The 14831-nt window shown below is 41.0% G+C and overlaps 1 protein-coding gene across 3 annotated transcripts in view; it reads right to left on the minus strand.

Moving 5' to 3' along the window:
• Nucleotides 1-2021: 2021 nt before the first annotated feature.
• LOC105689572 overlaps nt 2022-14831 on the minus strand; it is a 111826-nt gene continuing 99016 nt past the window's right edge. For all 3 annotated transcript variants that reach the window (XM_012406693.3, XM_020854382.3, XM_048654782.1), the window contains exons 3-8: nt 13892-14017; nt 13681-13791; nt 12950-13136; nt 6905-7086; nt 4136-4376; nt 2022-4040 (exon numbers count right to left, since the gene is read on the minus strand). In XM_012406693.3, the coding sequence (XP_012262116.2) occupies nt 3793-4040; nt 4136-4376; nt 6905-7086; nt 12950-13136; nt 13681-13791; nt 13892-14017 (1095 nt within the window). In that variant the 3' untranslated portion in view covers nt 2022-3792. The remainder of the gene's footprint in view (nt 4041-4135; nt 4377-6904; nt 7087-12949; nt 13137-13680; nt 13792-13891; nt 14018-14831) is intronic.

Below are 14831 nucleotides of genomic sequence, written 5' to 3' on the forward strand. Positions count from 1 at the left end.
TTGCTTGCTATGTCTAGCATACTAGGATTGAATGCACAGGATTGCAGGCACGCAGAAAACGAGGCATCAGGTCTAGGAATACCTCCTCAGTTTTTCTGTTCTCCTAATAGAAAAATAAATTCTTTGCTCGACTTTTCTATTCTCTAAGACCTCTGATCTAGCGCTTGTAATTAATAATTTCTTCTCGTATGGAAGAATAATCGAATGATAGAATCAACAGAAACGCATATGATTAGTCCTGCTAGGAACCAGTCGCTCTAACTATCATACTACGAATGAATATACATGATTGAATGCATGCACATGATGAGGCACCTGGACTCGGAACACCTCCTCGGGTTTCCTGTTCTCCTGATACAAATACCTACTTTTCGGCAAACTTTCAATTTCCAGGGCCGGTATTCTAGAGATCTGCATTATCGTTGCTTGTTTGAGTGAAGGCATGAATGAATGATTGAATGCACAGGCAGGCATATGACGAGTGTTGCGAACAAACGGTTGCTTGCTATGTCTAGCATACTAGGATTGAATGCACAGGATTGCAGGCACGCAGAAAACGAGGCATCAGGTCTAGGAATACCTCCTCAGTTTTTCTGTTCTCCTAATAGAAAAATAAATTCTTTGCTCGACTTTTCTATTCTCTAAGACCTCTGATCTAGCGCTTGTAATTAATAATTTCTTCTCGTATGGAAGAATAATCGAATGATAGAATCAACAGAAACGCATATGATTAGTCCTGCTAGGAACCAGTCGCTCTAACTATCATACTACGAATGAATATACATGATTGAATGCATGCACATGATGAGGCACCCGGACTCGGAACACCTCCTAGGGTTTCCTGTTCTCCTGATACAAATACCTACTTTTCAGCAAACTTTCAATTTCCAGGGCCGGTATTCTAGAGATCTGCATTATCGTTGCTTAGTTGAGTGAAAGCATGAATGAATGATTGAATGCACAGGCAGGCATATGACGAGTGTTGCGAACAAACGGTTGCTTGCTCTGTCTTGCATACTAGGATTGAATACACAGGATTGCAGGCACGCAGAAAACGAGGCACCAGGTCTAGGAATACCTCCTCAGTTTTTCTGTTCTCCTGATTGAAAAATGAATTTTTGGCCCCAATTTTATTTCGTAGGACCTACATGTATTCAGGCGATTCGGGCCAAATACTGTGATGCTATCAGGCGAATATGATAGGCGAGGAAGTGTTTTGAGTCAGAACGTCATGTATGACGTGATGTGCTGCTGATAAAGAATGTCTAAGGGTTATGGGTGCAGGGGTGTCAATTATATCAATCAAATAATCATTTCGTGCAACTTCTTTGTTTATTTATAAATCAATGATACAAAATGATTTTCATCATCCTACACTTCATGAATTTTTACGAAGAGAGAAGTCCCTTATGATAATAATTATATTACAAGATGGTTCACAAATTGTTTTTTCATTGTCAGTAATAATACACATATAGTATTTCAATAATTACAATGAGTATAAAACTACTGGATACAAAACGAATCTCGTACGTTTTCAAAATTGGTCAACGACTGTCATAAATAATGTCGCGGAATCACTGGATGGAAACATGGTTGTTTCGTAGGCGACCAAATACTTCTCTGAAAGAAAAGGAACGCAATAATGAAAATTATGATTCAGCTGGTACAGAGATTTATTGAATAATCGTATCAAGGCTGATGCATCGGTCTGAAATACCAAAGAATCTAGAAATTTGGACGGCCCTTCCTAAAAAAGTAAAGAAAAGCTGACTTCACAAAAAAATGAAGCCAATAAAATAAAAATCTACATCATATGTTGGGGTCTTTCATTTTGCCCGCTTACCCCGTTTATCCCCGCCCCTCACCTTTTCCTAAATACAGAGAGATAATGGAAAACTAGAATTGAACTTGCGGGGGAATAGGTCATTCCGTATCGTAGTGATGGCTCATCAGATAGCGCTTGATGAATAGTCCTCTGAAAATAATTTTTGGATACAGGTATAATAATTGAGGCTGAGTAAAGTATTTTTTATTTTTTATTCTTTTCTTCATTTTGTTTTGAATATGCTTGCGATTCGTAAATCTTTATAGATATAATAGTGCTTGATTATTTTAGACGTAGAAGTATGTAATTTCGCATTATGGTATACATATGTTTATATATATTTTTGTTTGTTTGTTTTCTTTCTTTTCTACTAGTTCAATACATCGACGATATCGATATTTTGTTTGTAAAAATATAATTGGAAAAACACACTGGGAGTCAAAAGAAAAAAAACTTAATAAAATATCAACTGACAGAGGCGGAGCCTTGACTGGCGTAATACAATATCGCTACACGTGTTAATTTATTAGACACTTGAGAGTTAAACAAATAAAATATCACATCTGAGTAATTTTTCTGTATTAAATTGTTATCATAAATAGTCATATCCGGATCGTGACTCCGGATTTTACTTTTTCATTTTTTAATTATTAATAAAATACCATACTAACAGGGCACAGTCAATTACCGCCCCAGACGTGTCGAAAGACTAGAATGATTAAGAATAAACGTAAAATATAAACCTATTTTCTATAATCCTAACGTCTAAGATGAAAATCATCTGAAAACTTTATATTTTTGTCTTTTTTGATTGGCGATCATATATATTTACATTATTTCATTTCTCACCATTTCTCTTTTATTTTAAGTTTTTTTTTTTTTTATCTAAATCATCGTAAAAATAATCGTCGTCATGTATAATTGATGCCAGCAGATGACCGCAGCGAGAAATAAATAAAAAATCAAATATTATTCATAGAGCTTCACTGGCACCAGTTTCCAATTGTTGTTAAAAAATAAGAACAATCATGGAAGAGCTTACATCAATAATTCCATATAATTATGGCGAGTTAATCGCCGAGGCTACCTTTAATATACTTTATAATAATACTAAAAAGAATACTCATATTTTTGTCAAGCCCTTTAGCAAAATTTTCGACACCTTACTGAGAAAAAAAAAAGAATAAATAAAAACCGTAAACAGATCGCCGTTCGATTTTAATCACTTTTTCATACGTTCATCGCATTCTTCTTAAGTGTGAGCAAATAGCGATTCGGACAAGCGAAGTAATAATGGCAAGTTTTGAAATAGAACACTCGAAGATCAAATCGCGTAGCTGCAGTTTCTGCTCGCGGAACAACGGCGTTGCGAAACACCGAGGTAGAAAAGTCGGCGAAGCGTATCCGAATGCTTGCAGATATTTGAATAAATGAGCACTGTTACCCGACAAACGTACGTGGGAAAACCAAATGATACCATCAAGCGATCATCCACAGGCGGATATCGAATACCGAAGTTTTATTAACATCGTAAAAGCATCGGGATAATCCCACCTCACTAATTATAATTATATCTTTTCCTTTTTTTTTTCATCATCTCCATAAATCCAAATTTCAACGTTCATCTCATAATTTCAAAAACAAAAAGTACTCACTACGCACACTTGTCCGACAAATTTTCACTCGCAGTATCCCGTTTCCAACATAATTTTGGAAGAGAAAAAAAACGAAAGAAATTATCAGACGGAAGGTGAACGATGTACACTATATATTCATGTTATAGTCTCACAAGCCACGAAGCGAATTTCCTTACTCTAGGCGCTCGAACAACCGAGGAGTCGGTTTCAACGACGCCAGCGCAAAAGAAATTGAGGAACCGAGCGGGATGAAGCGATCACGATATGTGAGATCGCTGTACAAACAAATTCACGTCTTGAGGGTGGGGAGGGAAAAAATTACCCGCTTCAATCTGTGCATTCGGAAGCAAAACTTTCCAAGTCAACGTAATGTCCGTTCATATTGTCCTCGAGTAACTGAGCCAAATCTCTTCTGAGTACTTGAAACTCCGGTCTTCTGTCGGGATCAGCTTGCCAGCACCTGGATATCACCCTGAAAAGTTCGCTCCGGCAGTGCGAAGGCCTCTCCAAACGATAACCGCTCTGAACATTTCGCATTACTTCTCTCGCCGTCATATCAGGATACGGCGTAGAACCTAGAATGATAGAAAAAAAAATGTTGGCTCAGCAATCGATTGGCGTGAAAAATTGCGGCGATAAAAATTGAGGTTTTTTTTTTTTATCTCCTTACCTAACGTGACGATTTCCCACATTAGGATTCCGAAACTCCATACGTCAGTTTTCGTTGTAAAAAGCGAGTAGATTAAGGATTCCGGTGCCATCCATCGTATAGGTAGAGCGTTTCTGCCGTGCCTCGTTTCGATAACTTCACCGTCCTCGTTCGCGAACCTGGACATTCCAAAGTCCGCTATCTTGCATAATTTATTGTGGTCCACCAGCACATTTCTCGCTGCCAAATCTCGGTGGATAATCTGTGGAGAAACAAGGACAATCGTGTTCAATCATTTCCAGCTTCTGATATCCTAATATCTCTGCAGAGTCATTAATTTTCATGCAATCGTACAAAAGTTATTGGTCTGCGTTCTCCTGCGTTAAAAAATCGTTACCACGGTATACAGGAATGCAAATATATCGATGCGCTCGTTAATTTTGTTTGCGTTTTTATTCTCGATTCTGAGAAGTTCAAATCTACACGCATATCAGCTCGCGTTTAGTAGACGTACATTCATCTACGAGTCTGACAATTAGCCGAGCGAAGGAACGTTTCCTCTTATTTAAAAAAAAATCAATCACATCTAAAGAACGGTAGTAGTTGAACGAATGAAAGAAATCATCAAAGGTTTCGCGAGACGCCGTAATGCGATACTGTAAGCCAATACGCGATTATTAGCACCGCCGAGTCTGCAATCGAAAACAAAAAGCGTCAAAAGTCTGGGCATAGGTAATTGAAATGAAATAAATAATTAAGTAAAAGAACGTGGCGTACAAGTTTTTTTTATCGCATACAATTGTCGTCTCAAGCACTTAGCAAACTATCGTCCCCGTCTCTCCGATATTTCTACCGGTTACAGGTGCAGCGGATAATATGCACATTTTATTTTTTCTCATCTTTTTCTTTCGCGTAACCAATTCGACGAATCTTAAAAATGGACACCGTGAGTTACGACGATCCTAGCTTTCGAATAAATTCTTCGGAGACTCTGTTTCGATTACAAATGAGAAGACGGAAGAATGAAATCCCATCGAATTTTTCTGCTCCGCAGATCCGATTCGAGAGCCAGAGGATATAAATCGCGAATCTCGCGGTTGATCCCCTCAATTTTCCGCTCGTCAGAATTATCCTGAAATAACGTTTCCCTCTGATCTTTTCCGCGGGCAAAATATTTCACCGGGTTTGTATCACGACCGGCTCTAGATCATATCGTGTGTGCGTCAAAGTAAGAACCAACAAAGCTGACGCGAATCGATGCCCCTACGTCATCCGAGACACAAATATCGCTAATCAACGCCGTACGTCGAGCCATTCGTTTTCGTTAGCTTGGAGAGAATCGTGTACCGCGGGGGCGTAAAGTGCAGCGGTCGTTAAATAAAATCTTCGAATGCGGTTTCTTCGCGAGCTCATGTATTTATAACCGTAGGGCGTACGCGGTGAGCGAAGTGTAGTAAACTCTGACATTGACGTATTCCCGGTTGTTCCAGCATTGATTAATTGCGTGCATCTAACGATATTGCGGGTTATTTATGGATTTTCAAGGGTTATTTGATGCACAAGTGGCTCATTCATCCTCCACCGAATAACCATTATAAATCCATTAGTCGGTATAATTACGTCTTAATTAGTCAATATGCCCGCACGATCTCTTGAATATATTTTGTTTACTCGGAAACTCCCGGACACACAATTATCGCATCTTTATTTGATTTTATTCTGATTCGTTTTTTTTTTTTCGCTCTTTCCTTTTTATGCAAATGTTAAAAGTGCATGACGAGGAATAAATTATCGTTTTCAAACAACAACCGGTTGTCTTCTCATCTCACAGTTAGAAATAGACGCAGACGAGCAGATGAGTCTTCAACTTTTGCGATGATATTTTCGGTCAACATGTTCTATAAGAATGCTGAAAAAATGTCAAACCCCGTGCGCGCGGTTTCTCGGTAACCCTACAGACGACGTAACGTACCGGTTCGCACCTCATCTCCTTTAGCGGTAAAGTTCACCGTCATTCGGAAATAATATTCTCGGTAATCCTCTTAAGGGCCGACTGACACACTTTGCTAAATATATGCATGCACAAATTTACCCCGCGTTCGCGAGTTGGTCAGTAAATTAGTTTCACGAGAGAATAAATATTTTATCTAGATATGCACATATTTACTCCTGTCTGAAGGTCCTTTTCGGTCGCCTTCTTTGCTTTATAATATCATTCGAACGTTTCATCTGTTTTTTGTTACGTGACCCATAATTCGCGAAGACCGGTGGAGTAAAAAATGAAAATTATACCTTCTGAAGAAAAGAGGAAGAGGGAGAGAACGACGAGGTAAAATATCAAGCGAGTATATCGTCGTGTTTAATTGTCAGAACGGATATACGACGGTGTTTAGAGGAAACCGGAGACTTTTAAACTAGACAAACGTATGTACGTGAGAGATGCGAAAATGAGGTGTGCCCGCATGTTCCTCGGTTCGAGTTACACATTCGAAACGAGTCATACTGACCCAGTAAAGATGTTCAAACTTCCCGTGTCGCTCGCCAGAGAGAGAAGGAGGAAGGAGACGAATAAGAGGAGGTCGGAGAGTCGCGATTTCTCTCGGTATAATATGTATGCTAAGAGCAAAGAGACTCGGCGAACAAACGCGTACACTCGCGGAACGGAGAGTACATACGCACGATGTCGCATAATCGACCGGGGAAACAATGAGATAAATATAAACGAAAGAGAGAAAACAAAAAGAAAAAAAAAAAAAAAAAAACCTTTGAAAAATTGAATAATACGCTCACCTTTTTCGAAGCGAGATATTCCATGCCTCGTGCTACGCAGTATCCGAACACCGTGAGATCCCTCGACGTCAGAGCCGCCGAATCTTCGCTAAAATTGTAAAAGTCTTGTCTGGTACGATGATCCCGAAGGTACGCTAGAAGTTTCCCGTACATTACGTACTCCAGTATCAGGTAATGCGGTTCTGTAAAAATAAACGTATCGCTACGTCAGCGCAAACAGCGTCGTATAAACTCGTAGCGAGTAAAATGATGAAAGAGGAGAACGAAAAGGGGTATAAATCAGAAGAATTTAATCGAATTTAATCAAACAAGTCAATTTGTTGAACTACCGTGTACCGTAGTATCATAATTATGCGGATAAATTCTTTAATCAACTTGAAAATTAATCACGCCAGTACCCGTATAAGGATGCGATGATTTATGGATAATGTTGCTTATTATTCTAGAAAAATAATAAAAACCTTATCGCATTATATTATTGTTTCACTGAATGGTTGGAACGTGACGAGCCAAACTACTTCCGAGATAAATAATATACGTTCGTCGGTATTGAAAAATGTTAAACTACTGCAGCACAGCGTAGGTTACGTATAGGTGTAGCGTTCGCGTGCACGTTATAGGGTTGATGAGGTCATCCTGTATATGGAGCTGTGGAACGAGTGTGGTGTTCCATTCTACGTAATATATTTCCTGCGGTAGGTACGTACGTACGCTACGATTAACAATTCGCTTGTGAGAAACTAAACGAATAATAAGTTTAAAACGCCTCGCGGCGTTTTGCGAATAGCACAAAGCAATTGCTTGAAATCCTAGCGTGTTTGAAAACAATTGGCGCTTCGTCTTCGGGATCCCTTGGTTTTGCATACTTAATACTAGGGTGGGCAATTTGCATAATTAGATTGTTAGTATCTGAGAGTGGAATCCGCCTTCGCCCGCGACTATCGCGTTCGCCGATACGAGTTTCTATCGTAAATTCATTTCGGTATGTGCGCCTGGCGCATTGCTGTCCCCGTGGATTAAAAAATCAACCGTGCACCTCGCATGCCGGCCTGCAACCTCGTAAAACCGCATTATAAAAATTCATTTTACACATTTTAAAGCAGTCGATATATATATTCGACCGATTATCGGTCGCGCTCTTCTTATTTTCAGGTCTTGTTGAGCCCCTCGTCGCATCGCCAATAAAAATCGCATTACGTAATCACGAGGATGTAGACAGATTTTTATCGATCGGATAAATTAGAATCGCAATTTTTACCTCATCGGGTTTTTCCGGAATTCTATTATGGCGCGAGTATAGACATTATATGCACACTTCTTTCATTCCCGGTTCTCTAACTCGTTTTGCTCCCTAACGTGTACCGATCTTCGCTCTCTGCACGTAGAAACGTCTATACAGTAATGAATTATCAGCGAGTATCGAACGCCGTACGGTTTCGCATTATACATATATATCTGTATATGCGAAATTTATCGACGTGTATCCTGCAGAATTTTAACGGCTTATAATAACTATAAACAATCTGTGCTACGATTAGAAGATTTTTATCCATCCGAGGAACCCTCCTGCGCTCCTGGAATTATTAGGGGCGTATTTATGGTATTTTAAGACGCGTATTATGGCTACCCCGAATTGGTAGGTGGGTTTTCAGTTTGTACGCCCTGATTGTAACTTATGAGAGCACTTTTGTCGGCCTCCCCCCCCTTCAAAAACCTCAGCCAGCCCCATAACTTCTTTACATTAGGTGTTCCCGGCCGACTAATAACTCAGGATTGTTAGGCCCCCTTCATAATTTTCGTGTTTTCTTTTTTTTCCTTCTTTCTCAGTTAATGGTTGTTTGCCTTAGCGGAGCTTTTAAATTTTGATTCGGTGCACCAGGAAATGTAAACATACACGGGATAACGCAGATTCGTATCTGGTGATTTATTTGCACAGCCGAATTAACGACTGATTGTAACTTATGAGAGCACTTTTGTCGGCCTCCCCCCCCTTCAAAAACCTCAGCCAGCCCCATAACTTCTTTACATTAGGTGTTCCCGGCCGACTAATAACTCAGGATTGTTAGGCCCCCTTCATAATTTTCGTGTTTTCTTTTTTTTCCTTCTTTCTCAGTTAATGGTTGTTTGCCTTAGCGGAGCTTTTAAATTTTGATTCGGTGCACCAGGAAATGTAAACATACACGGGATAACGCAGATTCGTATCTGGTGATTTATTTGCACAGCCGAATTAACGACTGATTGTAACTTATGAGAGCACTTTTGTCGGCCTCCCCCCCCTTCAAAAACCTCAGCCAGCCCCATAACTTCTTTACATTAGGTGTTCCCGGCCGACTAATAACTCAGGATTGTTAGGCCCCCTTCATAATTTTCGTGTTTTCTTTTTTTTCCTTCTTTCTCAGTTAATGGTTGTTTGCCTTAGCGGAGCTTTTAAATTTTGATTCGGTGCACCAGGAAATGTAAACATACACGGGATAACGCAGATTCGTATCTGGTGATTTATTTGCACAGCCGAATTAACGACTCGTTCAAAAAAAAAAAAAGAAAATTGAAAGATAAAAAAAAACAGGTCGAACGACAATGATAAATTCAAATAAAAGAAACGAACCGGCGAATAATTGCGGAACGTGTGCCGCAGAAATCGGACCGCAAAGCTAATAATTATTCGAGGACAAATCAATTGCGGGTTCGTCGTTCCGCGCGGTCAGTTTATATGGTATACCGTATTCAGATATTATTTATGTTGTCGCTCCGACCCGAAAATTTTATACCGGCGCGAGAAATCAAGGTCTCGATTAAAAATCGCCGTACAGAAGGAGTCACGTATCAAACGATCGTTAAAACCGATGCAAAACAATGGATGAATACGGCGGCAGTAAAATCAGTGATAAAGAAATCGTTGGTGAAGTTGGTACGGTGATAAAAAAAAAAAAAAAATTCAATCCAAGGCGACGTATAAGGCTGCGTCTCCTTGACCGGGAGTAACGCAAAAATAGGTAAAACACATGTATCGGCGGACACACTTCCGATATTCGTCGGAATTGAAGGAGAGGAATAATAAAAACTGAGAACGGATCGGGGTAATTTGCATCGCTATTCGCTTCAATAATATCGTCCAGGTCTTCGATGAATCGTGGAAGATGCGCAGCTCGCGCTTTCACCGGCGCACGATAAGAATCGAAAGAATCGTGGAAACACCTTGAACATATCGCGTGTCCTTCCCTCGTCCTCACGTCGTCCCGACACACGACACTGGCGAACAAACGTTATACCGGCGCACGTAGAGACTTATGCAAAAAAGCTCTTACACCGCTGAGTTTCCTCCGGACGGACGCGCCGAGCTTGTAGGTGGTAACATTATAAATTTATATATTCACACTTGCTTCGATGTTAAATAATAGCATTCAACGCCCACCGTAGACAGCACCACCCGGTCGAGGATTGTGTGCCAAAGGTCAACCATTTTAAAAACCAGAACCTTAACAAAATTTATGAATGCCATGTACGCCGGTTTTTTTTTTTTCTCTTCTCTTTTTTCTGATTTCGGTTATCCGTTTGTAATGCAGTGCGATTCGGTGATCGCGAAGATTAATCGTTTCCCGTCGTTACACAGCTTCCATTTTTTTCCCCTCTTTTTGCAGTCGAAAATTAATACGGCAAAAAAATTCGGAGCGGAACTTTATACGGGACACGTGCCGAGGCTAAATAGTGTTCCGAAAATCAACTAATGACGGTCCATTACGAGCGAAACATCGGGCAGCACGGGGACGGCAGTTAATTACACGCGCACGCTTTAAGACACAGTGCGTGGAATGCCGAAGTTTGTCGCCGTTATCCGAATCTACGAACGTCGTCCAAATTCTGTACCTATTCGATGATCTGAGGACGATTAGAGGAAACCCCGTGGTGCGCGGATACCGAAGAAGAGCCGGTCAAGTATAAGTTTTCGATCCTCCGAACGGATTGTAGGAGTCAAAATGCGGCAAAAGAATCGGAGATGCGCAACCGCGCCGGGTCTTCTTCTCCTCGGATTCTATTTCGTAACAAAAAAGTGGCGCCCGTTGAAAAATGGTCGGTGGAGTTTAGATCGCGGGTGGAAAAAAAAAATAACTCGCTCGTCGTATCGCGAAGCAGCCGTAGGTCGAAGTCTGATAGAACGTAGCTTTCTTGATAATCATGTCCGATTGGATTTTAGGACGATTGGTCAGCGAAATTTCTTTTCATTTTGACCAACCGGAACATGGGCGATTGTAAAAATTAGCGATACGTGGATCAAGTTTTCTGCGAAGAAAGTCGAAGTCGCAATGGGAGGTATAAAGATTCAAGGATGGACAACGGCGAGATTTCAGGGTGTCAAAGTGGCCTGATAAATAACCAGAATTTAAATATCCCCCATAAATTTAAGTGCTCGAGTCACTTAAAAAGCGTATAATATAATGCACGGGGAACCCTTTGTTACGACGGAATATAAACTTTAAAATATACCTTTCGGTATAGGCCGGTTGTGAAGGGCTGGCAAAACTTTTATACTACAATGGAGAGTTCCTTGGTAGGAAAAATTATATCGCATGAATTTGAAAGTATGATGATCTTGCGCATGTTAATCGCGTTAGTTTAAATCCTGTTCGCGAGTATGCAATATCCGATGTATAGATATACATATATATATATATATATATATATAGGTCTGTTTTACAGAGAACTGTTTTATATGGGCGAGGACATCGAGTTACGCTGGAGAATACGACTCTCAAAAGTACAGAGTACAAACGGGCACGTCGATGGGTTTGAATTTTCCGACCGAACGCGAACGCTGCATCGGTTGCAAAATATGTTTTTCGCAAAAAATCATTTTTCATATCTCGTTAGCGAGCACATCGGTGTACACGTGTAATAATTTACGATCCAGTGGGCGATTCAGCAGATTTATTAACCGCGGCAATCTTGATGCGAAGTATAATTGCCGGTGTGAAAATTGAATGAGAATGAGGAATGAAAATTCAACAGAAACTCCGCAGAGCTCGTGTAACGGGATGATATTTGGTTTGAAAAATCACCGGCTACCGGCTGCATTCAGTCTCTCCGATTATCGTTATATACCGTAGATCAATTATATCGATTACGCAACCACGGGGTATTCTTTTCGAACAATGTTATTCAAAAATTGTCTACCGTTCGTATCTGTTACGGCGAATTCTCGTCGGGTTAAATTACCCGCTGCCGATACGATCGTCATTATTTTGCACAATTCTCGATGCGCAGCATCTCGCCATTTACGGAACGTTTTAAAATCGGTATTACCGCCGCTTTATCTCCTGCGTTCCATAAAATAAATTGATAAGTAAATATTTTTGAAAATTTTTCGCCAGCTAGCGAACGAGACGACGCCGCCAATAAAACCGAGATTTCGTTCGTATCCCCGGGTTATTTACAAACCGGATGAAAAAAAAAAAAAAATCGATGCACAAATAATAATTACAATAATTTTCCGTAAGAACTCGTTTGCTCGTTGGCCGCGGTAGTGAGTAAATCGTACGTACCGTACGTATCGTACTTTAACAATAATGAGCCGGCAGTTCTGTTGCCCGGAGCTTCGTTATATGGACAAAGGTTTTGACGGACGCTGCAGTACGTAGGTATGTATATTACAAATGCACTTGTTCAAACGCGTGACGCAGGCACCTGTGTGCGGTGCGGTGCGGTGCGATCGGCTATGTCGCGTTTAAGTTGCTGCCGCGATCATATCTCCGTTAAGGAAAATATTATCGTTGAATTAACATACGAGCGAAGCTCGTCTTGGACTAGGCAGGCGAGCGTCGGATGTGCGCGAGGTGAGATTCACTCGTGTTATGTATTGAAAATAAAGTTGTCGAACTTGCGGTTATAGGCGAGTGGAAAAATTCATGAAAACGATGATACACGCTTCCTTTTTCGAAAGAACGACACCCTTTTTGGTCGAATATCCTCGATTACAATTCCCAGGGATAATGCGCGAGGAATTACGTTCGCGTTCATTCGATTCAAGGTCGTTGATCGACGATCGCTTACCTTCCTCCGTGCAACAGCCCAATAAAGTTACGACGTTCGGATGGTTTCCCAACTGTTGCATGATTTCAAGTTCCCGGACCAAGTCTTCTTTCTCCCTCGACGACGCTCCTTCCTTTACGGTCTTTACCGCTACGAGTCGCGTCGTGCCCTGGTGACCCGTGAGGTCGTCGGCCTCGGCTTTCCAGACCTGGCGAAAAATACAAACCGAATGAACACCATTAACCACCGGCGAATATCCGTACATGCATGCGAATCGAACGTGCACTTTGCATAATCACTTAACAACCACTCTTCGCGTGGCTCGGAGGGGTTCAACACGTGTTTCCATATCAGTTAATATAAGCGAACGTGAGAGCGTTCGCGAGGTAGCTTCGCAACGCGATTCACCATGATATTTCAATCAATAAACACCGTGAGCTTTGAGAGAAAGATCACCTCGAGGCACAAAACGCTGTATTCAATTTGAACAAATTTCTCGAATGTTTACGGCGACAGCTGGATACGTATGTAGGCACAGCTCACTTCTAATTATTTTTCAATTTATGGATCGACCAGCGCGGTCAGGATATACCGGATCGAATAGCCTCGGGAATGCGAATGAACAATCGCGAATTATACGAGGAATATGAAATACGACTTTCGAATCGTTTGCATCTGCGCCAACATCCGGCTTTACCGTAATCGTGGCTCTGTCGGAACCCCGAACGATCGCGTAAACGCGGTGAACTTACCTGGCCGAAATTCCCTTGACCGAGGACCGTCTGCAATCGAAGTTTGTCTCTCGGAAATTCCCACCTCGATTCCTGGGCCGGAGGTAACGGTGATTTCTCCGCCTCGTGACACTGCGGAGTTATCGATGAAAAAAATTATTGATAAAACTGCATCTCAGTTGCATCTTCGTGTAATTCGACAACGAGTTTCCAAGTCAAAGATTCGTCTTACCAAATGTTGTATGCGAGGCAGTTTCGTTATAGCTTTTTCAATGGACGTTTTGAAGTCCCCGTTCTCGAGATTCAGCGCATCTTTTCTACAGCTTATCTCCGACGAGGTGTCGGACTCCTCTAACATCTGCGCATCAGATAATTCAACCGTTTTTTAAATATTGTTACACTACTACAGAGCTATCAAACTCTAACAAGTAGACGCGCGATTTGCGACGTGCTTTAATTTATTCCATCTCGTGAATTTTTTTCCGCGAACGTAGCGGTCGACACCGAAACTGGTGGTAGTTGTAAAGAATCGCGAGCGTCGCGAGCGTGCGTGTATATGTATACGCGTAATGTATTCAGGGTAACGGTACGATAAAAATTTATATCTCAAGTTTCCTACTCGAATTACATCAATTAATACATCGCGCGCACCACTCGTGATGTTCGTGAAATTTTACACCCGGAATTCGATGCGGCGCTTTTAAAATCGCGAAATTATTCGATTGTCGTACGATATCCCGATGTGGCATACATTCGACATGTGTGTTTCACGGTGACTCGGTCACCTTATTCAATCGTGAATATGTAGGTACACACGTGACCGTGACGCCAGTTATGTTCGTCGCCCACGAACATTGCCTCGCTTTTAATCGAACGTTCGAGTGTACGGATTTTTATTGCGCGGTGTAACGAAAGCGAACGATAGGCAAAAAAAAAATTGAAACTACTTCGAAACCGAACAAATAAGGACACGCGTTAAATCCTTCGCAGATACAAACGAATCTGGAAATCCTCAAGTACGATTTAAATCTGAATGGAAAAATTCGATTCAAGTTTTTATTTTTATTTTTTTTGTTCGTTCTTCTTATCTATTCGCGCAGCGAGTAAATGATATTTACAAAGCAAATGGTGTAAAACGATATGACGCGAGGTAGTTTCGTTGGGATCTTTTG

Source organism: Athalia rosae, chromosome 4 (assembly GCF_917208135.1).
Source record: "Athalia rosae chromosome 4, iyAthRosa1.1, whole genome shotgun sequence".
NCBI classification, from domain to species: domain Eukaryota; kingdom Metazoa; phylum Arthropoda; class Insecta; order Hymenoptera; family Athaliidae; genus Athalia; species Athalia rosae.